The sequence below is a fragment of the Epinephelus moara genome, chromosome 23 (genome assembly GCF_006386435.1).
Source record: "Epinephelus moara isolate mb chromosome 23, YSFRI_EMoa_1.0, whole genome shotgun sequence".
Lineage (NCBI taxonomy): Eukaryota > Metazoa > Chordata > Actinopteri > Perciformes > Serranidae > Epinephelus > Epinephelus moara.
Window position 1 is genome coordinate 31,148,085 of NC_065528.1, and position 25,119 is coordinate 31,173,203.

At 38.1% G+C, this 25,119-nt stretch overlaps 1 protein-coding gene across 4 annotated transcripts in view; it reads left to right on the forward strand.

The window, feature by feature from the left end:
* Nucleotides 1-25,119, forward strand: part of ptpro (protein tyrosine phosphatase receptor type O) — a 201,047-nt gene that overhangs the window by 167,096 nt on the left and 8,832 nt on the right. For 2 of the 4 annotated variants that reach the window (XM_050036269.1, XM_050036266.1), the window contains 15 exons: nucleotides 3,962-4,082; nucleotides 6,029-6,162; nucleotides 7,475-7,613; nucleotides 8,964-9,084; nucleotides 11,230-11,298; nucleotides 13,899-13,982; nucleotides 17,692-17,727; nucleotides 18,267-18,348; nucleotides 18,784-18,874; nucleotides 19,199-19,275; nucleotides 19,655-19,789; nucleotides 20,768-20,890; nucleotides 21,004-21,158; nucleotides 21,681-21,816; nucleotides 22,237-22,361. In XM_050036269.1, coding sequence (XP_049892226.1) covers nucleotides 3,962-4,082; nucleotides 6,029-6,162; nucleotides 7,475-7,613; nucleotides 8,964-9,084; nucleotides 11,230-11,298; nucleotides 13,899-13,982; nucleotides 17,692-17,727; nucleotides 18,267-18,348; nucleotides 18,784-18,874; nucleotides 19,199-19,275; nucleotides 19,655-19,789; nucleotides 20,768-20,890; nucleotides 21,004-21,158; nucleotides 21,681-21,816; nucleotides 22,237-22,341 — 1,608 coding nt within the window. In that variant the 3' untranslated portion in view covers nucleotides 22,342-22,361. The remainder of the gene's footprint in view (nucleotides 1-3,961; nucleotides 4,083-6,028; nucleotides 6,163-7,474; nucleotides 7,614-8,963; nucleotides 9,085-11,229; nucleotides 11,299-13,898; nucleotides 13,983-17,691; nucleotides 17,728-18,266; nucleotides 18,349-18,783; nucleotides 18,875-19,198; nucleotides 19,276-19,654; nucleotides 19,790-20,767; nucleotides 20,891-21,003; nucleotides 21,159-21,680; nucleotides 21,817-22,236; nucleotides 22,362-25,119) is intronic. The other 2 variants (XM_050036267.1, XM_050036268.1) reach the window with 2 other exon arrangements.

A 25,119-nucleotide genomic window follows, 5' to 3' on the forward strand; every position in this document is an offset into this window, starting at 1 on the left:
AAATGGCCAATGCGATTGAAAATTCATTCTGATGTAAGTGTAACCCGTGTTACTCTGCGTTGTGTTCTGGGTTGTGTAAATTATCAGACGTGAGGCAGAAGTGGGTCTCCAGTTCTTTACTTGAACTGTCATACAACAGAAAGACAGGGTGAGTAGTGCGACCACTGCGCGCCTGCCGAGTTCCGCTCTCCTCTAGCCACGTAAAGCAGGACTGTCTACAATGCAAATACATAAAATAATTTAAAATAAATAAAATTACAAAAAAAGTGCTGTTCCTTTAAACTAGAGCTTTTCTCGGTTAAAACTTATAAAGTACAACAAAAATATAAAAAACATATTTCCAAAAAAACAGTTAAAAGAATATTTCTTAAATAACCATATGTAAATTAACCATAAATTAACCAGAAAACCCTATTTTCTGTGCTGTTTTTAATATACAAAACATTATAAACACACAATGTTTAACTAAAATGTTGAACACTTGTCCCTTTAAACTGCTAGACTCCTATTCCAATGTGCAACTAAGAAGTTTAACACTCGTCTCGTTAAACTGCTACATTCATACTACAATGTGCAAAAAAAAAAAACATTGTCAAAATAAAAACCGTCTCCATACCTGTGATACAACAGAAAGACAGGGTGAGTAGTGCGACCACCGTGCGCCTGCCAAGCTCTGCTCTCCTGATAACACACACGAACGGCATTAGCCACAGTCAGCGATACATCACTACAGAGGCTAATTAGCATGCTAACATTAGCACGGCTGCTAACTTATTAAAGCCTAAAACTGGCGAACTCAAAAGTCAAAAGAACAATAACGTGACATGTCGGATGATACATAGAGTAGGTTATAGCAGTTCGACTCAGTTTACATTGTAAATAATAACTTTTAACATTTTGGACTCACCTCTAGCCACGTAAAGCAGGACCGTGGCCAGAGCGCACACAGCGTGCCTACGTCATCATGCTCACTCACATACACCAGAAATGCACATACACAGGCAGGAGACTACAAACAAAATAAAAGTTCATTATAAAGAAAGAAAAAAGCTGATTTGGTGAAATTCACCAGACAACTATATTCACCCATTACATAAGGGGCTGGAATATTCCGTTTCTAATTCCAAATGAAAGAATTTCTCACACTTGTATACACTCATTCCTCTTTAAGTTCATTCCAGTCTTTCTGCGCATGCTCGTTTCCTTGCCCTTCTGGCGCGATGACGTATATAGCGTGCACGACTCGTTGCACTCACCGGTTTCCATTCGCCACAGCACGGTCTTCTACCTCCCTTCTCCTCCTCAACAGACGAAGCATTAGCAGAACAAGGTTGTTGTCGTACTGCTGCTTCAAGAATATAAGCAAAACAAGCCCGAAAAAGGCACTAAGAACGGCGGCGTCAAGCATCTTGTTATCCGGAGCGAGGATAAACATGTAACATCCGCCCCGCCCCCTATCCAATCAGAAACCTTCCCTGCCCCAAACCTTGCGCGGACTCAAATAAAGGCGATTAAACTGATCTCCCGTGTAAACCCTCATTCAGAATGAATATTTCTCATGTAAACTACCTGGAAAAACTTTAATTCCCAATGATTTCATTCAGATTTATTTAATTCCAAATGAGAAGCCATCATGATTTCATTCAGATTTATTTAATTCCAAATGAGAAGCCATCATGTAACCGCGCCCAGTGTGATTTTTTTTGTCAAGCAGGGCTGCACCAATATATCATGTGACCTGTATCACATGACCCTGACATGACCTCTGAAACTGCACACCTGTTTCGAATGCATTTTACACCCTGATGAAGACTCGCTAGTCGAAAGCGAAATTATTACCGACTCCGCAGTGGTTCCAAAAAGAGGAGCAGCTTCAGTAGTGTGGAATAAACTGTAGCGTCCTGAATGTTTTACTTCTCAGACTCTTTTAGTGACTTAGCGCTCAGAGGGAACTCATTCAGCGGCTCCTCTGGCAGCAGCACAGCGTCTCTCCCTCTCCTTTATAATATAATGTAATGTAATGTAAACCTACGTGAATAAACTCCATATATGTGACTGTGTGATAGTTGTGGTATCATAACAGCCTGTCACAGGTTACAGCGTGATGATTAGAGGAGAAATGGCAGAGCATAATGATCCAATTATTAGGTATTGGTTAAAGTATGCTGTATGCTTATTGGCTCACTGATGCTGATTAGGGAATCAAAATTTGGTATTAAATGATAAGGCATTTTATAATACTTGATTGTATCAAAGCAATTTGGTTGGTGACAGAAAAGTTTTGAAGTTTGGTACCTGGCCCTGTATGTAAACATTTTTTTACAGCCTCTAACCTGTTCTTGTAAATTTCCCTTCGACACAGACCCAGATGTTGGATTTGTTGTTGCGTATGAACGATTTCTGTCTCAGTTTAAGTGGACACACAGACTTGTTTTCACTGACCCGTTTCCTTCCTGGATGAGCTGTTGTTGTGTTGTGTTGTGTGTGTTCGGTGCCATTTTAAAGCGATTCAGCGGCTCCGATTCTGCAGCAGCAGCTTGTTATTTCGAGGTCGGGTCGAGCTGGTATTGATTATCTCCTCTGGGTCCATTCGAAGGTCCAATTAGCAGCAGAGGGACGACCTGCTGTCTCTGCTGCTTCACCTCCAACTCGTCTTCTCCTCCATGAGGCCAGTTATGTTCCCAGCAGACTCAGACCTCCGTCGCATCATTAACTGTTGGAGGGTCGGGGGTGCTGTTCGAGGTTTAATTGGCCTGAATGATAGAAACAGAATGAACACTGGTGGATTTCTGATTAAACTCCATGGATTGAGGCAACAAGAGCTAAATCAATGTGACAATAACATAGTGTAAAAAACATAATGTACCACACAGTATAGTACAAATACAGCTGTTAAAGCTTCAGCTAATGATCCTTTATTGATCGTTTTTGTCCTGATCACAGTTTCCTCGAGCCCAGGGTCCCTTCATACATTATCTTGTCTTGGTGATGGTGTTGCTGGGTGGTTTCTAGGTGGCAGCTGCTGTGCTGTTGACCGTTGCTGGGTCAGTAACAGTCGGTTTCTTTGGCGTTTCTATGTGGTTATGATAGGGCTGCAATGATTAGTCGACTAATCGATGACTAATTGACTATTAAAATAATCAGTGACTATTTTAGTTGTCGACTAATCAGTTTGAGTCATTTTTCATCGAAAAGCACTATAAAAGTACCCCAAAATACTCTTATTGCAGCTTCTTACGTTCAGATATTGGCAGCTTTACACACTCTCCCATGACGGTGAACTAAAACTCTTTGGCGTGAGTACGAAACAAGACATTAGATGACATAATTTTGGGGTTTGGGAGAGACAGAAACAAAGGGTACCGAACTGAACTGAACCATACGGCTGGGTGGAAACAGGGCTAAAATGGTTCCATGGGCATTCTGGGTGGTTACAAGAACACTTAGAGGTGGTTACTGGGGTGGTCCAGGTCACTTTGGCACTTCTAAAAGCTCATTCATGCTCAACGTCAGAGTCGGAGGCAGGCCGGAGCTGTCTGTCCATATTTGTGCATGTTTTCTGAGAGCTTATGGATACAGACAAAATGGAGCAGATCGTGAAGGCAGTGTAGTGCATTTCAAGTGAGATACGACCGTGGGAGACACAGAAGAAATTTAAATAATGGCTGAATGGAACGAAACAGTTATATAGTGAAAAGAATTCTTCGTCCACATGTCTGGATGGATGTATGGCCGCACAAACCACCACCATGGTCAGGCTTCAGGCAGAGATAAGAGTTAAACCAGAGATTACCAACTGGAAACCTTCTGTTTGATGTCGACTGTTACTGCAAGCCTGTCTGTGTTTTCTCTTCTCCTTACAGCACGAGAACACACTGTAAATATTTGAATATACCTGAATGTAATTGGTTGTTGTGTGTGTGTGTGTGTGTGTGTGTGTGTGTGTGTTTGTTGTGTTCAGGTGACTCGTAATGTGATGCGTGCCAGCCTCCCTCTGCCTCCAGGGGACATCTACAACCTGACAGTGACGGCCTGCACTGAACGCAGCAGGAACACCTCCATGCCAAACATCATCAAACTAGGTCAGCACACACACACACACACACACACACAGGTATATATACACACCTTTTGGAGAAACAAACCACCAAACATCTGCCAACTAGCCAAACATAACCAGGGGCCGGTTGCACAAAGCACCTTAAGTTTGTTTCTTAAAGTTTTGTTTTTGCTTACCTGAGGAAATTACTTAGGGTGTTGCACAGAATCTCTATCAACATTCAGTGCCCGGCGCTATGGCAGGTGTCACAGTACACGGCATTTCAAAGGAGGCAATTGATGATTTTTGGGGACATAATGATCAGATGTCATTGAGAAGTAACCAGAAGGGCCTAAACTACGCATTGGAGGGATATATTCATCATTTTATTGTTGAGAAGGTCGATGAAAAGCTTAAATTACAAGCCAAAATTTACAGGCCACAGTGTACGCTTGTGAACCGCATCTGGTTGCCGTCACCATCAAAGACAACAAGTTAAAGTGCCACTGAAGTTAAGGTTTTTGGCTCAGAATATGAGAAAAGGATAACGGCCTTTTTACCATCTTTACCAAGAGTGTCTCTCCGTTAGTTTGGTGCTACAGTATTTACACTGAATCATTCAGCATAACGTTTGCCAACCTTTGTTATCTCTGCCATTACAGATAAGTTAATGAAGCTAAGCTCCAGAAGTTAACGTTAGCTTAACTAGAGCCCTTTGGACAACAGCTAACAATGATGTACGATCACCAAAGTACAAAACTAGAACAAAATAGGCTAATGAACTCCCAGCAAACAAGGTGACATGATGAACAACGCAGCTAGGAGCTAACGTTAGGCTAACTTTAGCTAACGTTAGCTAGAGATGTTAAAGATAACTTTATATTTCTTTCCAGCAAAGTGACAATATGTTGCCTCAAACACAATGTTGACTTACCTTAGAACAGATGTAGACATCATTGTTAATCTTATTCACGTTGAGTTGATGTTGTGGTCTAACGTTACCACACAACTTTATCCAAAGGAGACACTTTTCTCGGTTGAGATGTGGTTTAAAGGGTAAAAAAATACACCTGGTCGCCCAGCCTCTCAGGATACCTTGTGTCAGAGTTGCATGTACCCCATGCACACCGTTTGACCATTTTTAAACTTCAAATCTCAGAAAAAGCTCATAAAACCGAACAAAACGGACTTTCTGTAATGCATTTCAATGGACGTCCAGGCAGAGAATGTCCCAGTGTATGGGGATGGCTATACGCACTGTGATTGGCTCATCGCATTTGAGGGCGGGACTTAGCCATAGGTCAGTTGTGGTCAAAGAGTACCCACAGCCAACTGGTAAAGAGAAGCCTGTGGCTCCTGTGACATGTTGACCAATGTTACAAAGAACACCTGCCGTCTGGCCACAGAATAACCTTACTGCTGATATCTGAGCTTCACCGCTTGCTCAGTGTGTTTTTGCTCAACACCATGTATTTAGTCTCGTCTGGTTCTAGATTCTCTGAAACTTGCGCTTTACATTTGTTATTACCTGTTTAAACATAATATATTGATGTAATAAATTGCATCTAATAAAGTTACTCACTACTCAAGTAGTTTTATATGAGTTACTTTTTTTTTTACTCTTATTCAAGTATTATATGAGCACCTTTACTTCACGAGTAAATGCAATGATAAAGTAACAATACTTTTACTTGAGTACCCCTGTTGTTCACTCTACTCACCACTTCAGAGCAGGCAGATCTTCAGTCCACACAAAATAATCATTCCTCCAGCTCTCAGCTACAAACTGACTTCTGTTTTCACCCTGAAAGTGAATATGAAACTTCATTTTTTCCACTTCCTCTTCTGGGCGTTCACATGTATTTTAGTCCTCAGCGTCAGTGTCGACTGAAGCTTGGCTCGGCTCAGACCTGCTTTTCGCCTGCAGCTTTTACTTTCATTTAAACAGAGGTGTGGAGTTTTATTTCTGTGTGTTGGTGTTTGTCGCAGAGCCGGCTGCTCCCAGGGCACTGTACGCTGTGAACGCCACCCACTCAGCTGTGACTCTGCTGTGGACCGAGGAAGGAGTGGTCGACTACTACCAGGTCCTCTGTAAACCCAACAAAGCCAGCAAGGAGCTCAAGGTAAGACTACTGTGTACTATCAACAGATACAGTTAGAAAGAAGAGTTTAAAGGTCTTTTGGGTCATCTGTTATTCCTCTGTGGGTAAAACTTTATTTAAAACCATGTTTACAAAGTGCTTCACAGCTACAAATGAAATAATATCTCAAGTATATGAATAAAAAAAGAAACAGATCTTAGTCTGAAGTCTTTAAATGACTTCCTGCAGCAGTTGTTTCTTAAATTGTGGTGGAATCAACTCTGGTGGACTCAGGGTTACAGCTGTGCGTCTCAAGGTAAACTGTTTAAAGGGATATTTCAGATAATTTGAAGTGGGGTTATGTGAGGTACTGTATCCAGTGTATTGCAGTAGATGGTGGTCGGCGTGCTCCCAGTTTGGAGAAGCAGGCAGGAGCACCGCCATGGAAGCTAAGAAATGTACTGCTGTTGACTGCCAGGAGACTCATATTATACTGTCCTATCTAGAGAGACTAGTCTTTTTTTAGCTGAGAAAGAAAAACAGTTCCTATTCACTTCGCCAAATATCGTAAGTCGGAACTATTGTACCATTAGTAATAGCTTTTTTTCCGTACTGATACAGCAGGAGAAACAGTTACTATTTCTAAAATAAAGACCCAGTTTCAGCTTAAGCCTTTTCAAAAGTAGTTCAATCTGTGGCTTGAAAGAAAGAAAATCTTCTAACACAATGCCCTGGTACACTCTGTGCTCTTGTTCTGATGCGTAACAATGGTTGGGAGATTTGAGACCTTCACCCTGGCACATGCATTTTGTTTTATCAGCACTCAGGATGAGCTTCAGATTGAACAGCTTTGAAGGCTAGTTGAAGCTGGGAGAGGGCCTGAGTCTGAGTAGAAGCAGAGCAATAAATAACTGTGTCATCAGCATACAGATGAAAACATGCATTACATAATTAAGGTTGAGGCTATTTAAGTAAATACAAGACAATAGAGGCCCCAGTAGTGAACCTTGAGGAACCCCGCTGGTAAATGTAACAGGGGCTGACCACGTGGCCTCCTCTTGTGCACACTGCACTCCTAATAAACTAGATAACAGACAGTGTTGTTAATAAAACTGTTTCTGAAGCCACTTGTTAATGTTAAAGGGGAAGATGTGGGCAGATTGTCAGAGTATCAGCAGGTTGTATTATCTCAGCGATTATCAGTGATTAATATATCAGTGAGGATGACTCACATGTCATTAATGAGGATGTTTCCTGCAGGGCCCCCCATGATAGACTGACACATCTGATATCTGCTGTCATTGTGTTTGTCACCACCCCTCTGTGTATTTAAAACTGTTGTCGTCCCTTTCAGGCCCGCGAGCCTCAGACAGCCAACTCTCACGTGGTGACCGTGTCCGGTTTGATGCCCTCATCCACCTACAACTGCACCGTCACCAGTTTCAGCTACAGCACGCCCAGCAAGCCCGCACATATCACCATTAGCACCGCGGGTAAGTGGCGCTGTCCGGTATACTAATGCTGTTTCTGCACCTTTGTCCTATCATCTTTATTTTATGCCTAAAAACACAATCAAGGTGTTTATAAGAAATTCCTTCATTTACACATTAATGGGAGATAAGTGACAAATAATCCATTAGTAATAAGTAAAAGGTGTTATTAATGTTAAGGGATTTCTGTTTATGTAGGAAAATTAATGTGAATTTTTTTTTTGTTTGTTTAAAGAAATTTAGTATTTAGGTATTAAATGGTTTATTTAGATTTGGGACAAATTAATAGAAACATTTATGGACAATAGACTAAGGTATTTCTAAAGAATTTTTGGCATGAATTAAGGGATTGCTAGGAGGTTAAAAAATCCTTAGATTTTATAAAATAACCCCACAGTCATTCTGTAATTTATACCTGAACATTTTTCAGGCAAGGTACAAATTAAGGAATGTCATTGGAGTTATTAATGGGTAAAGTAATGTAATGGAATATAATACATTTAATGGATTATCTTCACAGTTTAAGAGATTTTTAAGGCATAAAGAATACTGTGATAATTTCCAAATGGAATGAACGCCATTTTTAATTTTTTACCTTATTTTCAAAATGAGTGGCATTCATGGGGTTTTTTTTGGTCTGTGTAAAGCATGTTCCATCCCTTAAAAAGCCCTTAAACCAACCATTGCCCTAAGATTAAAAAATATGTTGTTATTAATGGAATAATTAATTAAATTTGAATGTAAAAAGATTAAGGAATTGAGTATTATAGTGTCCCAAAGTTCATGGTGAAGAGGGAGCTGAGCCCGAAGGCAAAGCTTTTGATTCACTGGTCCATCTCCGTCCCAACCCTCACCTATGGTCATGAGCTCTGGGTAGTGACCAAAAGAATGAGGTCATGGATTCAAGCAGCCAAAATGAGTTTCCTCCGAAGGGTGTCTGGGCTCAGCCTTATAGGGTGAAGAGCTCGGACATCCAGAGGGAGCTCGGAGTAGAGCCGCTGCTCCTTCACACCGAAAGGGGTCAGTTGAGGTGGTTCGGACATCTGATCAGGATCCTCCTGGGCGCCTCCCGTTAGAGGTGTCCTGGGCGCGTTCCACTGGTAGGAGGCCCCGGGGCAGACCCAGTACACACCTGAGGGATTACATATCTCATCTGGGAACGCCTTGGGGTCCCCCAGGAGGAGCTGGAAAGTGTTGCTGGGGAGAGGGATGGCTGGGGTGCTTTGCTTGGCCTGCTGCCCCCGCGACACGGCCCTGGATAAGTGGATGAAAATGGATGGATGAATGGAAATAAAGAAATAAAGGTTTGTCTGTGACATAAGATCTTTTATATATGAATTTTTGTGTTTGCAGCTAAAGAGATGAACCCGAGCGTAGCAGCGATCTCGGCTCTGGCCGTCCTCAGCATCCTCCTCATCAGCCTGCTGGTTCTGTTCCTGCTGGTTCTTCGTAAGAAACACCTGCAGATGACCAGGTACAAAAACGCCTGCAACACAATCATTCAGATAAGAATTAAAGTTATAATGCTGGTACACAAAATCAATGAAGTCTGTTACAGATTTTTTATGAACATTTTACGTATTTCTTGTAAATTTCACACTTTTTTCTTCAACAGTTTTGTAGTTTCAACAAAACTAGTTTCAGCTGAGCTGGAGTTTTTTTTTTTTTTTTTTTTTTTTTTTGAGGTTACATGTAGCAGAAGTGGTTTTGTTCTGCAGCTAAAACCCTCCTAACTCCTTTGGTCTTCATGAGCCATGCCACATTTTATACTTAGAAATGGTGACACATAAACAACTTCCTCTTCTCATGAAAGTAACCAGCATGAAAAACTCAGTCATGATGTATTTGAATGTTGACATCCAGCTGAGCATTGTGTCTATATTTTATATATTTACATGTTAGTGCGACAGGGATGTCCGTCTCTGTCTCAGTGTATGTCTTTAAAATAACAGCTCAGATATTTGTATTTTTTTTTCTCCCTTTTTAAAAAACACAAATTCATACCAACAAATCAGAAGGTTTTTTCTTGTTTAAGTTGAATAAAATCCCGTATTTTCTTTAAGTAAACATTCTTGTGTATTTAGGATTTCAAGCCTTTGGGAGCTCATTTCTTCTTTACTTACTTAAAGTTGTCTTTATTTAGCATTTTGTCTTTTAAGTCAAAAATATGAAATGGTAATCATCAATGGTACATCAAAATGATGACCTTCAAAGTGATTGTAAGACACTATCTCCACTAACACCTCCAAACCAAGTTGGCAGCAGGGTTTCTGTTAAGTGCTGTAAAGTATAGGTAATTCAAAACACACATTAAACACACATTAAACATGGCTTAATAGAGACAATTTCAAACACAAGTGCACAAATCAGCTTCACTATAACTCGCAGCATTCACAGACAAACACTTGTCTTTATCTGGACACATTTTCCCCACAAATACAACATGCTAACGTTATTAGCACAAGCCTATGGCATTTTACATTGTATAAATTAGCCTAGCAACTAGCAGACTTTTCCTCTACTCATATGAAGCCAGGGACAACAGCAACATTTAACAATGGTAATGTTATTAAGTTTGGTTCCATTACAACTCAAAAGGTTCACCAACAAAACAACTGTCTTATACTAAACACGTTTTCCAAACAAATACAACATGCTAACGTTATTAGCACAAGCCTATGACATTTTACATTGTATAAATTAGCCTAGCAACTAGCAGAGATTTCCTCTGCTCATATGAAGCCAGGATAAATCACACACAAGACTTTAAATGTTATTTTTGTGGAGGCTTTATTGTCTTCACAATTTATTGTTTCTTATCTGTGAAATTAAAGTAAATAAAAGCTTTGTTGGGGCGTCGGTGGCTTAGTGGTAGAGCAGGCGCCCCACATACAAGGCTGTTGTTGCAGCGGCCGGGGTTTGAATCCAGCCTGTGGCCCTTTGCTGCATGTCATCCCCCTCTCTCTCTCCCCCTTTCACACTTGGCTGTCCTATCCATTAAAGGCAAAAATGCCCAAAAACATATCTTAAAAAAAAAGCTTTGTTTCCACTGAGGGAAATGGTTTCAGCTTACAGAAATAGACAGGAGGTCTGTGTCACCGCAACGCGTAGTTACATTTCTGAGGAGGTGCATGTCAGGCTATGGTGTAGGTATGGTGTTGATTTAAAGCAGAAATATAAATCCTGCTTATGTCCTCATTTTTGGATGAAGGTTCTCCTGTCTGTTAGTGTTTTATTTTTGTCATTCCTAACTTTTCATCCTTTTTCTTTTTTTTCTGGAGTGATTAGGCTTTCATACATCCTGTATACACTCGAGAAATATATGAACAAATTTAATCACTGTGTACTGACACATTCATTCGCCATATGGTTTCCTGTTTATCTCAACCTTAAACTATGAAATAGTTTAAAAATAAAGTTATTTTCAACACAAGTCGATATACTCTTATCGGATAATATCAAATACAGTTTTTAGTTTGAGTTCTCAGTTATTTTAACTCTCATACATTATAGCTCACTTCCTCTATTTACTGATCAGTCATCAAATATTTCTGACTTCCCCAAACTCTTCTAAACTTTTTCCACACGTGTGATGCGTTTGTTGGTGTTTCTATTTCAGAGAGTGTGGCGCAGAGACTTTCGTCAACTTTGCCTCATTTGAAAGAGACGGAAAGCTTCCCTATAACTGGTAGGACCCTCCTCCGCTTGTTTTCTCATCTTCAAATCACAATGAAATGTTTAAACGACATCTTTGAGTCAAATTTGAACCTGAGAAGTTGAAATAATAGAATCACTTCACAGTCCTGAGACCTGATGATGTTTTTTGGCACATTTGGAAATCAGGTTCTTGTCAGTAATCAAACATCCTCAGTTTGGATGTCAAAGCCTGTCGCTGCAAACACCCTCAAAGACCCAGTCAAAGGCAGATTAGCAGCCTGGTGGGGGATTGAGGAGGCAGATTAGGGATTTGAACACAGATTTTAGCGTATCTGTGGCGCTTTAAGCAGCGCAAAGCGGCAATGAAGATGATGATAAGCTTAGCCCCCCCTGCCTGCTTTGTTTGGACCAGCTGAAAGGGGGTGTTTGTTGATGAAAGCTCAGGATTTCCCTTAATCTCAGATTAAAGGGACAAAATGTTGTTTTTGGAGTAAAGTTGTGTTAAATTCCCCAAAACAAGAAATGACGATTCAGTCATTTATTCTTTAAAATTAGACAGTTTTCAAGGAAGAGGCAAAATGTCTCAGATTCAGCCTGACACGTGTTCTTTATGAAATATTTGTGATTAATATAACAGCTGAAAGACGGTCAGTTAAGGCAGAACCTTGGCTTCCACCTGCTGTTGTATTTGACTTTCCATCATTAAATGCACATGTCCATCAGAGTGTCTTCTTAATGTGATGGTGCAGTTGTGTTTATGCTTTGACTGTGCATGTCAGCAGACCTTGCTGTTTGATGTGTTACAGCAGTGTGGATGTGAAGACAAAAGGGGATGTCACCACTGATGCAGATAAATGTGTAAGAAGGTCCTTATAAACCAGGTTATTTCACTGTTACTATCTAAAAACGACAGCAATAAAAATCACCCTGATGTTTAGTATGCACCATCATTGAAACTTATAATAAACAGGTACAACAGAAACAATATTGTTTATGATATTGGTGTGCACAATATTGTGCTTCAAGAATGTGAAAAGCAGTTTTATCTCCCTGTCAACGCCATACTAGTTGTCTCTTTGCCCTCAAATATTTTGAGAAAAATAGGTCATGGATGTGCAATTTTCTCTAACTAAAAGAGGAAAAGACAGAGATGATTGTTAAAAATATTTATCATTATATATTTGTACTATTTTCAACAAACCTCATGAGAAAACAAGACAACTGTGCATTTCAGATGTGGTGAACCCCAAGGCTCAGTCCTAGGTCCTGTTCTTTTCTCCATTAACATGCCTCAATTTAAGTGGTATAAATGTTATACCTTTTTATTTGTGTGTAGATGATACACAGTTGTGCAAATAAACAAAGTATAAAACATAGCATGTATAACTTCAAGACGCACCTGACTTTTGGCTTGTTACCCAAATTCATTTTTTTGTATATTAATGATAATATAAGAAATCATAATATTTTATTTCCAAAATGTGTCATAGTATCCCCTAAAATGTCACTGAGCTGAGAGAGAACTTCTCTTAATTACTTTATAGCTAATTAGAGAGACATTACTATTACATTAAGATATTTAAGTTAAAGTTAAAATGTGAAAATATCAACATCTGTCATGTCATATGAAACACTGAAAAAAATTGTGAGAAATAGTGTCAATTTTGTCTTTATATAACATTACTGTGCATCTTTCAATTGAATGTTGATACAATACCTGATTTTCTGACTCTAAAAAAATATCTTACTAAAAACATGTTATTCTTTAAAAATGTATGTCATTAACAATAGAAGCCAAAGTTGTTGAATGGTAAATGTTGTCTAAACAGAAGTAACTGTACAAGAACTTTGTCTGAATAAAATACAGCGTGAAACTGTAAAGAAAACAAACAAAGAAAGGAAGAAAGAAAGGATGATTCAAATCAGGAATTATCTGGTCGGTGAAATCAACAACTCTTTGAACCTGGCCAGATTTGATTTCAACATTCAGTATCAGTTTTTGATACTGGATATAACAGACATATTTCAGTCTGTATCCAAAAAGTCTAGAGGATCAATAAGATGGTTGATTTAACATTTCCACTCTACTGAAGCCAATATTCGAGAGCAAAGACCTGAACCCTGGTATGGATTAAAAACTGAAATGAACCCAAAGTTGCTGAATTTGTCTGCATCAGCGGGGTCATGACCTGAGCAGCACAAGTGTTAAAGAAATCATCAGGTTAATTAAGGTGGCTGTCACATGGTCTGACGTCACCACCAAGTGACAAAATGTGGACTGTTTATACATGATAAGGATCCTGGCTGAGTGTTGCATTGTGGGCCGGGCCGGGGGGACGCAGTGATGTCACAGACTCAGGCTAGAGGTTGTAAAATGAGACAGAGTGGCCATTGACGTCCAGCAGCAAACAGACTCCTGTTGTCCTCCAGAGAGACAACGGGACACTTTCTGAAAGGCTGCATGATGCATTAACTCTGTGTTCAGCACTAATGTGAAGCTCTCGACGCTCTGTGCCTCTTTACTAATGGAGCACCATGTTCTGTCCCCAACCTATCGCCCCCTGGTGTCTGTTTTTCTTTATTTTTACTTGTGTGTGTTTTTGTTTTATTTTTTATTTGAACCCCCTTCAGGCGAAGAAGCCTCTTTGCCTTCCTTACCCTACTGCCATCCTGCCTTTGGACTGACTATCTTTTGGCTTTTTATATTAATCCTTGGTAAGTAAGCACTTGCTGGCCAAAAACACTTCACTTCAGGGGCATGTCTTAGCAGCGCCACAGCCCACAGTATTGATCAGAGACATTGTTTTGGACCTCAGTGCGGAGCCACTAGGTCATATCTGGATCCAGAACTAAAGGATAAGTCTGATGATATTTCATGTTTTCAACAAATCCCATGAAAAGACCAAAACCAACAAAGCATTTACAGATGTGGTGTTCCTCAAGGCTCCATTCTGGGCCCTGTTCCTTTCTCTATTTACATGCTTTCCTTATGCAAAATACAGAATTTCATATTTGGGCAGATCATATGGCGTTGTCAGCGTGAGTGGTACTTGTTGTCTCGTTGCCCTGTTATATTAAATTAAGGGGAAATAGGTGTTTAATGGTGTTTTCTTTATCTCAGTGAGGATAAACCTGAGATGACAAACATCCCATGAAAAGACCAAAACCAACAATGCATTCACAGATGTGGTGTACCTCAAGGCTCCATTCTGGGCCCTGTCCTTTCTCTATTTACATGCCTTTTTATTTAATTTGTAGACAAAATGCAAAATTTCATGTGAGGTTGTCAGCACTAGTGGTACTTGTTGTGTTATTGCCCTGGTACTGATTTGAGGGAAATTTGTTTTTAATGGTGCAATCTCTATCTTAATGAGGATAATGCAGAGATGGTTGTATTCAGTATGGTTGCAATATGGAAATTGTTGGCAGATGTCAAGTAATTTTCAATAGCTTTGGGGTATGTGCTGAAATGACTGATACTGTTTTTTTACAGATACAGTCTTGACATGGGTGACCATATATATTGCTGCATTAGCTGCACAGTTTAGACGTGGCCTGATAATGTCCACATTATTATTCTCCAGCTTTCTTTATGGTAATTTGTCACTAGTCATAGGACTAACTCAGCTCCTCTGAACTTTAAATGTGGTGTTCCACAAGGCTTGATTTTAGGCCCCTTGTTGTTCATAATTTACATAAGTGATTTCCCTGATGTTTGTAAACTGCTATTTCACTTCAATCAGCATTAAACAAACAAATTTGATTTTATTTGGCCGTAAATGAAAAATGTTTATATACATACTGTACTTCTGTTAAACTGCAAAAAACATAAAAAAATAATAATAATAAGTACATGCGTACATAAGTTTTCAGCAGTAAATTATGTTTGTATTTCTTAATAATTTAATTTAAAAATCTTAAAAATTATATTTAGGTCAGAGCTTACAACTACATATTTACATGCATACATAACACGAGTCCAAAGATTTATCACGTGAAGAAAAGATTTCTAGTTTATTTTGTAAAGGTTAAAGTTAATGAATTTATTAAGTTGCCCTTAACATTAACTTTGGGTCCCACATGGATCTGTTTTAGTGCACTTGTTCTTAATTTACAAATGTGAGTTAATGAATCTTAGTAAACTGGCATCTACAATTTTGTTTGTGTCTTTCAGTGTCACTTAAACTTATAACTTAACACTCGTCTTTTGTGCCCAGAGAACCTTAGAGGCCAATGTACAAGCTCTCCATTCATTCATAATTAAAAAACAAGGGCTCTCAAATTGAAACTTGTGGAACACCAGATCTAGAATGTAGCTGAGAGAAGAGATTATTCCAATTTTTCAAAAACACTTAATAAACTCATTGTTTAGAAACTCAAACCCATCATTGTATTTGGGCCTAAATAACAAAAAAACAAATGTATTTTCATTGTATAGAGCACTGTACTTTTGGTGGGGGCATTCCAATACAAAACAATGGAGTTACCTACCACATATCGCCTACCAAGAAATTAACTCAGCTTCTCTTAACATGTAATCTGGTGTTCCACAAGGATCAATTTCAGAGCCCCTGTTGTTCTTAACTGACATGAATTATCTCTCTTGTGTTGGTAAAAATTTCTCTACTGAGTATTTTGTTGACTTTGATTTTGCTTTAATTGTTTTTGGACAGTGGAGCTCTATGGCATATCAGGCTCTGATTCACGGGCAATAATTGTTAGTAGAATAATTTGAATCTAAACATGGGATTTGTTGACAAGAACAACATATAAATATCACCAGACTTGTGCTTTAACTCTTGACAGCTGCATTTTGGAAAAAAAGCTTTAAAGTACAGTTTGATTGACGGGAAATGGGAAGTCAGCAAATGATTCATCTGACATGTGGAACTTTGTCTTGCAATGCTGTGTCTGTGGTTGAACTCCCAGAGTCACACTAACATTTTGGATGTGGCATGATGCTAACTGTTGATGCTAACTACGGCTTTGCTCCATATTTTCTGTCTGCATGCCGTCTGTCTTTCTCTTTTTGTTTGTTTCCACTTTGGAACTAGACTGTCAGTATGTAGTGCTGCTTTTAGTGTAGCTTGTATCTCCTGTATATTCTGTTAGACGTAGTTATTATAGTGCATGTTGCTGATTAAAGATGCACTTCCTGACTACCCAACCCCCCAATTCTAGAAATATGCCATCAGCTGCGAGCTGAGAGGACATTTTGGGATTTGGAGAGCTGTAACACAATCAGAGAGTGAATCTTTAAGAGACTAGATTTGACTCCAGCATGCAAATACAGAAGCATGAATGTAAATGTAAAAAGGCTGCATGTTTTATATGGAGCTGTCTGCGTAAAACAAGTAACACTTTGTTTGAGATGGATGATTTAAACAAATCACTGAGCATGTTAGTGATACTGCAGCTCTGTTTTTAAGGTTTGACCGATAGATGGTTACGTAATGGCCTTTTTTTTATAAACGTTAATGGCTGCCAAAAAAACCCCAAAATAATAATATTTAATAATAATAACTTTATGTTTGAAAATTCACATTGAATCCAAAATTTAAAACTGCATTGGCAAATAATTTTATAATTATATAAACTAATCAGATAATTATGATATAATTAGATATATAATAAAAAATATCTATATGATAAAATAAATATACATAAATAATTTACCAATCAGACAATGGTGTAACTTAAATTTAAAAATAAAACTGGCCCTACAAAACTGTACATTTATTTTAAATAGTATCTAAATATCTTGACTTTTATTACACATTTTTGTCAGGCCTCGTTTGTGAAGTTTTCAACTTTAATGAAATCGATCATAAAAAAGGCCTTTACATTTTCTCTTTGCTTATAGATTAGCTAAAATTGGGACATAGATAAAATTCAAATGCCAAATCCAGTTTGTGATTTAAATTTAAAAATAATTTGCAATTAAAAATAACACACATAAATGGAAACTGACTTTTTAATTTGATTAAATAATTTTAATTAATATTGGCAGCCATAGATTTCCATTCTTTTCATTGACTCAGAGTGTGAACCTGAAATAAAATTTTCCTGACCACTGATTACTTAGGTAAATTCCCTTTTATTGCCCCATGACTGTACAAAAAAAAATAAAATAAAGGGAGACTCATAGACTTAAAAATTTGCAGGAAGATTTTGGGGATTTCTGAGTTTAACTGTTAGATTTAAACATTTTGAATAAATCTAAAAATATTGACTTTGATTAGGAATTAAAATGTTTCACCATCAATAAAGGATTTAGAAACGACATCGGTCAAACCCTAATGTCTGCAGATTTGTAGGAGCAGGATTAGTACTTGTTACAGTGTAATGTAATATGTAATATAGTTACTGACTGATGTTTGTCAGTTTATCATCATGAGGAACTTCACATGTGTGTATTTTATAGGAGCAAGACAGCTTTAAAGAAACGGAAGCTAACAAGGTAACAAGACTAAACAGCAACACGTGATGACTCTGTTGGTCTGTGGGCTTCTTCATTCTGTGCTTTATTTATGTTGTGCATTCATATGTGTGTGTGTGTGTGTGTGTGTGTGTGTGTGTGTGCGTGTGCGTGTGCGTGTGTGCGCTGCCATCGCACTAATAACAGCCTTCAGCCAAAAGCAGAGAAAAAACATCCAAACTGTTTAATCCTGCAGATGAAAGTGAAACTGAAACAAGAGAATATTTAACACTCAGACAGAGAGAGGAGGACATTTGGAAATATAGACAGATCTGACAATAATAATGTAAAGACACAGTAACAGTCAAAGTTTGTCTCTACTTTGGTCAGCATTAGAAGGTCAAAGGGTCAAATGAATAGATTAGATTTAGAATTTTTGTGTGTATAAGTGGACATTTGTTAGATATTTGTGTAAAACATCGACTTGTTGATGGTATAAATATGATTTGTAAAGCAATGACATGTTGCTCGTCATATTTAAATATTTGCTGACACACTGATGTATTATTGTGTTATTTCAGTCCCGTGCAGCTGGATGACTTTGACGCCTTCTTCAAAGAAATGAGCAAAGACTCGGCCTACAAGTTCTCTCTGCAGTTTGAGGTAAAGTCCCCACAGTTTGAATCAGATGGGGTGTTTCTGTAGTGACGGCTCACGCACAGTTTCACTGCTGCAGCATTTATACTACCAAACGTTAGTCGACCAGAAAGGTCATTAGTCAGCAAGATTTCATTGGTCGCTTAGTCACAGGAAAAAACAAACATGAAACTCTATTAGAACAAATCCAAACCTATATGACTAGACCATGTGTGACTTTAATTTGAAAGGACAGACTGACTAGCAACAAATGACTACTGGTTGACTAGGAAAATTCTTAGTCAGCAGCAGCCCCAGTTTACACCGAGCTCCTGCAGCGAAGTTTCTCTGAGTGGAGTCACAGATTTCTGAATTCCCTCAGACATAATTTTATGTTTATGAATAGTCATTGAAGTTGAAGTAAATCCTGAAGATGTTTTACACATGTCGATGTGTTTTTAGGAGCTGAAGAGTGTCGGCCTGGATCTTTCCCACGATGCAGCGGACCTGCCTGTCAACAGGCCGAAGAACAGATACACAAACATCCTCCCCTGTGAGTCACCGAAAGTGTCTCAAACTAAATAACCACACATACGTCACCATTTATAACGTGTCTTTTCTTCAGTATGTGGTGAATATTTACTGAGCTCAGATTAAATTCTGTTTTGTTTTGACACATTTTGCACAAAAACAGAGGTTGAACGTTGAATCATCACATCACAGACTTTCAAAATGAATCAAGCAGAAACTTGTTTTTCTCACAGAACGTGAAATTGTTTTTTGTGGTTGAGTGTTTGATGTTTTGCTGCATCACATAAAGAAAACATGATGTGTCCTGTTACTGCTGATAAACTGACTTTAAACCTCTTCTCTGCAGACGACTTCAGTCGGGTGAAGCTGATCTCGATGCACAACGACGAAGGTTCAGACTACATCAACGCCAACTACATACCTGTGAGTCACTTTATTATCATCCTGAAGGAACATCAGAGGAACACAACAGAGAGCAGCAACCATTCATAGTCAGAGATATAAAAGCTTATCAGAATAGTCTTTCACTGTTTTCACTTATTTTATCAAATCTGAGAAAGGACATCCTTAAGTCACAGCGATATAGACGGGGGAGTAAAATGTGACGTCTCGCCGAAAAGGAAGTAAAGACTAATATTTCTGACTGTGAGAAGTTCATTGGAGGAGTTTAGATCTTTTAAAGGTTATTGACTCCACACTTTGTTCTCAAAACTCCACAGCTTCAACTCCAATTTCTATTTGTGTTTTATTTAATAATTTGTGTGTGTGTGTGTGTGTGTGTGTGTGTGTGTGTGTTCTTCAGGGCTACAAACATAGTAAAGAGTACATCGCCACTCAGGGTCCACTGCCTGAAACTCGCAACGATTTCTGGAAGATGGTTCTGCAGCAGAAATCTCCGATCATCGTCATGCTGACTCAGTGTAACGAGCGACGGAGGGTGAGTCTCATTACTGTGCAAAAAAAAGGGGCTGCACTTTTGTACACGCTGAGGTACTTGTACTTTAATAAAGTATTTTCTTTATATAGAGCACCACTGCATTTATATTTATTACAAATGAAGATTTTTTTTACACACAAAACACAGTGTAATATTTTGGTTATTACTCAAGTAAAGGATCTGAATATTTCCCCCACCACATAGATAGATAGATAGATAGATAGATAGATAGAAGGAGGATGTGATCAGCTGTTTAATTACTTTAACATCAGTTTCTTTATTGGCTGATAGAATGTCAGATGTTGTGTGATCATCTTGCTCTGCCCCCAAGTGGACAAAAACATTAATGCAGTTCTAAAGGATATACTTCACTGCCCATTTGTATATCAGATACTCACCCCGTGTTATATTGAATTCATGAAGAAAATTTTGTTTTTCTTGCATGCCTCCGTGGTGAATGCAGAATCCAAAACCAGAAAATTTTTGAGTACTTGATTAATTGCGTTAAACAACAGCAAAACTATATCAAAACATCTGTTTGCAAACTCTCACACAACTCGTGCAGTGTAATCCAAGCCTAATTTATTCGGTTGTATGCTCAGTACTTTACAGACGGACACAACTTTCTGACAGGGAACTGAACAGGAAGTAAACTTATCTATGCTCTCTGTAAAGCCAGACTCCATTAACAAAAATTTTGCTGCACAAGTTGTGTGAGAGTTTGCAGATGGATGTTTTGCTGTTGTTAGATACAGACCCCAATAATATAGTACAGAATATTCTCTGTGTTTGCATTCTGCATTCACCATAGAGGCATGTGAGAAAAACAAAATGTTCTTCACAAATGCAACGTAACACAAGTTGAGTAACTGATATATAAATGATCTTCGGGGCGGGTAAAGTATTCCTTTAACTTCCAGTCTTATTAACATGTGAAATAATGATCTCTAACACTGAATATATTTCATGTGTTTCCAGGTGAAGTGTGATCACTACTGGCCGTTCACAGATGAGCCTGTGATGTACGGAGAGATCAGTGTGGAGATGCTCTCTGAAACCGAGTCTCCAGAGTGGACCATCAGGAAGTTCAGACTGGGATACGTGAGTACCAGTTTCTCAGGGTCGAGGCCTGACGTGGGGTTAAAGCTGCAGGTTCATGTTGTGCAGTTATATATTTCCTGTAAGGTCTCATTGATCTTTGTCTCCCCCTGCAGGCTGATGAGAGTCAGGACGTGCTCCACCTGAACTACACCTCATGGCCGGATCATGGCGTCCCCACGGTCAACGCCATCGAAAGCATCCTGCAGTTCGTCCACATTGTCCGTCAGCAGGCCAACAGGACCAAAGACCCCATCATCGTCCACTGCAGGTCAGGACTCTGTAGTCCCCCAGACTACAGATATAATCTTGATTTTACAAAGTTCTAGTTAGTATAAACAAGAAAAAATATCTTTTGGGACAAAACTGGCAGACATCTCTACGGCCAATATCTCCAACACTTGGCAACTCACAACAAGGGTAGATTATAAAGTGCTACAGGTAAGAAGGAAAATGAAAGGTGAACTGTCCCTTTAAAAACGTTTAAGAACTCTGAAAATCAAATGCTGCATCCCGTATTTTAATAGCGTTAAATAGTCACATTATTTCCTTCAGAACACAAACACAGTTGTTGGTTGATCATCAGCAGTTTATTTGGACAAACACAGTTTCTTTATTCGCTGAGCCGGAGGTCCAGATCACATCCTGATAGTCACGGCCATAAAAATGCCATTAGACAGATGATGTAATCCGCATTATGTCATCCATTTATTCTGGTTGTTGTGGCTGCCATCATGACTCCTGTCGTCATGAAGATAACAGCAGAGGTTTAATGTCTGTGTCTGTGGTTCAGTGCTGGAGTCGGCCGGACGGGGACGTTCATCGCTCTGGACCGTCTCATGCAGCACATCAGAGAACACGAGTTTGCAGATATCCTGGGGATGGTGTCCGAGATGCGATCACACCGTCTGTCTATGGTCCAGACTGAGGTGAGAAGTCAGTGCGTCTGTTTGCAGCAGAAATGGGACCCGTTAGTTTAGATCTGGATACACAAGAAGAGAAGTCTTATCAGTTTCCAGCACACGTTCCGGGCATTTTCAAACCTGTAGTTTGTTCAGATCTTTACCATCTAGTTTGGTCACATTAAGGTCAGATCACGTTCCCACCACTAATAAACAACTACAGAATTTGTTTGGTAAGGGACTCAGACCACGTCCTCTAAGCTGTTGTTTCAGTCTGCACTTGAGTACAATTCCTGTTGTAAGATCTGCCAAAATAATGAGAAAGTTCAGTTCAACTGGACTCAACAATACAGGTTAGAAAACGCCCCTCTAATGAACCTAAATCAGTGTCTTTGATTGGTCAAACAGTTCATTGACCTCACAGATATGAGTCTGTGTTGTCTGCAGGAGCAGTACGTGTTCATCCATCAGTGCGTCCTGTTGATGTGGCAGAAGAAGAAGCAGCAGTCCATCACATCTGATGTCATCTACGAGAACGCTAGCAAGACATAATGATGGAGGCTCCTCCAGACGTGAGTCAAACCGAACACCACACAGTGAGAGCAACTGAAGATACACACCAACAACAGGGTATTAACCTAGTCATAACCAAGTAAACACAACATCCATACAGAAGTTACACAATTGTATCTAGTTGTGTCTCTAGTGTATTATGTCATAGAAATGCAAGAAAAAATCATAAGATACTATGTTGAAATAAGTCATAGTATAGTATGTTAGTAAAACTGATCAAAAAGTCATAGTATAGCATGTTGAAAAACAAGTCATAGTACAGGATGTCGAAAAAAAGTCACAGCATAGAATGTCGAAAAAAGTCATAGTATAGCATGTCGGGAAAAAAGACATAGTATAGTATGTCGAAAAAAGTCATAGTATAGCATGCTGAAAAAAGTCACAGTATAGCATGTCGATTTAGTTATTTATTTTTAAAAGTCATAGTATAGTATGTCGTAAAAAAGTCATAGTATAGCATGTCGATTTAAAAAAAAAAAAAAAAAGTCACAGTATAGTATGTCGAAATAAAGTCATAGTATAGTATGTCGAAATAAAGTCATAGTATAGTATGTCGAAAAACAAGTCATAGTACAGGATGTCGAAAAAAAAGTCACAGCATAGAATGTCGAAAAAAGTCATAGTATAGCATGCTGAAAAAAGTCACAGTATAGCATGTCGATTTATTTATTTATTTTTAAAAGTCATAGTATAGTATGTCGTAAAAAAGTCATAGTATAGCATGTCGATTTAAAAAAAAAAAAAAAAAGTCACAGTATAGTATGTCGAAATAAAGTCATAGTATAGTATGTCGAAAAACAAGTCATAGTACAGGATGTCGAAAAAAAAGTCACAGCATAGAATGTCGAAAAAAGTCATAGTATAGCATGCTGAAAAAAGTCACAGTATAGCATGTCGATTTATTTATTTATTTTTAAAAGTCATAGTATAGTATGTCGTAAAAAAGTCATAGTATAGCATGTCGATTTAAAAAAAAAAAAAAAAATCACAGTATAGTATGTCGAAATAAAGTCATAGTATAGTATGTCGAAAAACAAGTCATAGTACAGGATGTCGAAAAAAAAGTCACAGCATAGAATGTCGAAAAAAGTCATAGTATAGCATGTCGAAAAAACATTATTGTATAGCATGTTGGAAAAACGGGAAAAGTCATAGTATAGCATGTCAGAAAACAGTCATAGTATAGTATGTCGAAAAACATGGAAAAAAAAGTCATAGTATAGTACGTCGAAAAAACGTTATTGTATAGCATGGCGAAAAAAAGTCATAGTATAGCATGTCGAAAAAACACAAAAAAAGTCATAGTATAGCATGTCCAAAAAAGTCATGGTATAGCATGTCGAAAAAAAATCATAGTATAGCATGTCGAAAAAAGTCATAGTATAGCATGTCGAAAAAAAGTCATAGTATAGCATGTCGAAAAAACACCAAAAAAGTCATAGTATAGCATGTCGAAAAAACTAAAACAAAAAAAGTCATAGTATAGCATGTCGAACAAACGGAAAAAAAGTCATAGTATATAGCATGTCGAAAAAAAGTCATAGTATAGTATGTCGGGGGAAAAAAAAGTCATAGTATAGCATGTCGAAAAAACGTCATAGTATAGCATGTGGAAAAAAAGTCATAGCATAGTACGTCGAAAAAACGTTATTGTATAGGATGTTGAAAAAAAGTCATAGTATAGCATGTCGGAAAAAAGTCAGTACGGGATGTCGAAAAAGAGTCATAGTATAGCATGTCGAAAAAACACAAAAAAAGTCATAGTATAGCATGTCCAAAAAAGTCATGGTATAGCATGTCGGAAAAAAGTCAGTACGGGATGTCGAAAAAGAGTCATAGTATAGCATGTCCAAAAAAGTCATAGTATAGCATGTCGAAAAAAGTCATAGTATAGCATGTCGAAAAAAGTCATAGTATAGCACGTCAAAAAAACGTTATTGTATAGCATGTCAAAAAAACGTCATAGTATAGCATGTAGAAAAAAAATTGTCAAAAAAACGTCATAGTATAGCATGTAGAAAAAAAATCTTTGTATAGTATGTCGAAAAACACAAAAAAAAAGTCATAATATAGCACGTCGAAAAAACAGTATTGTATAGCATGTTGGAAAAACGGGAAAAGTCATAGTATAGCATGTCAGAAAACAGTCATAGTATAGCATATCAAAAAAAAGTCATAGTATAGTATGTCGAATAAACAAAAAAAGTCATAGTATAGCATGTTGAAAAAACAAAAAAAAGTCATAGNATAGCACGTCGAAAAAACGTTATTGTATAGCATGTTGGAAAAACGGGAAAAGTCATAGTATAGCATGTCAGAAAACAGTCATAGTATAGCATATCAAAAAAAAAGTCATAGTATAGTATGTCGAATAAGTCATAGCGTAGCATGTCAAAAAAAGTAATAGTATAGCATGTCGGAAAAAAGTCAGTACAGGATGTCGAAAAAGAGTCATAGTATAGCATGTCGAAAAAACTGGGAAAAAAAAGTCATAGTATAGCATGTCGAAAAACACAAAAAAAGTCATAGTATAGCATGTCGAAAAAACAGAAAAAAAAGTCATAATATAGCATGTCGAAAAAGTCATAGCGTAGCATGTCAAAAAAAGTAATAGTATAGCATGTCGGAAAAAAGTCAGTACAGGATGTCGAAAAAGTCATAGCATAGTATGTCGAAAAAAAATTATAGTACAGCATGTCAAAAAAACTAAACAAAAAGTCATACTATAGAATGTTGAAAAAACTAAAAAAGTCATAT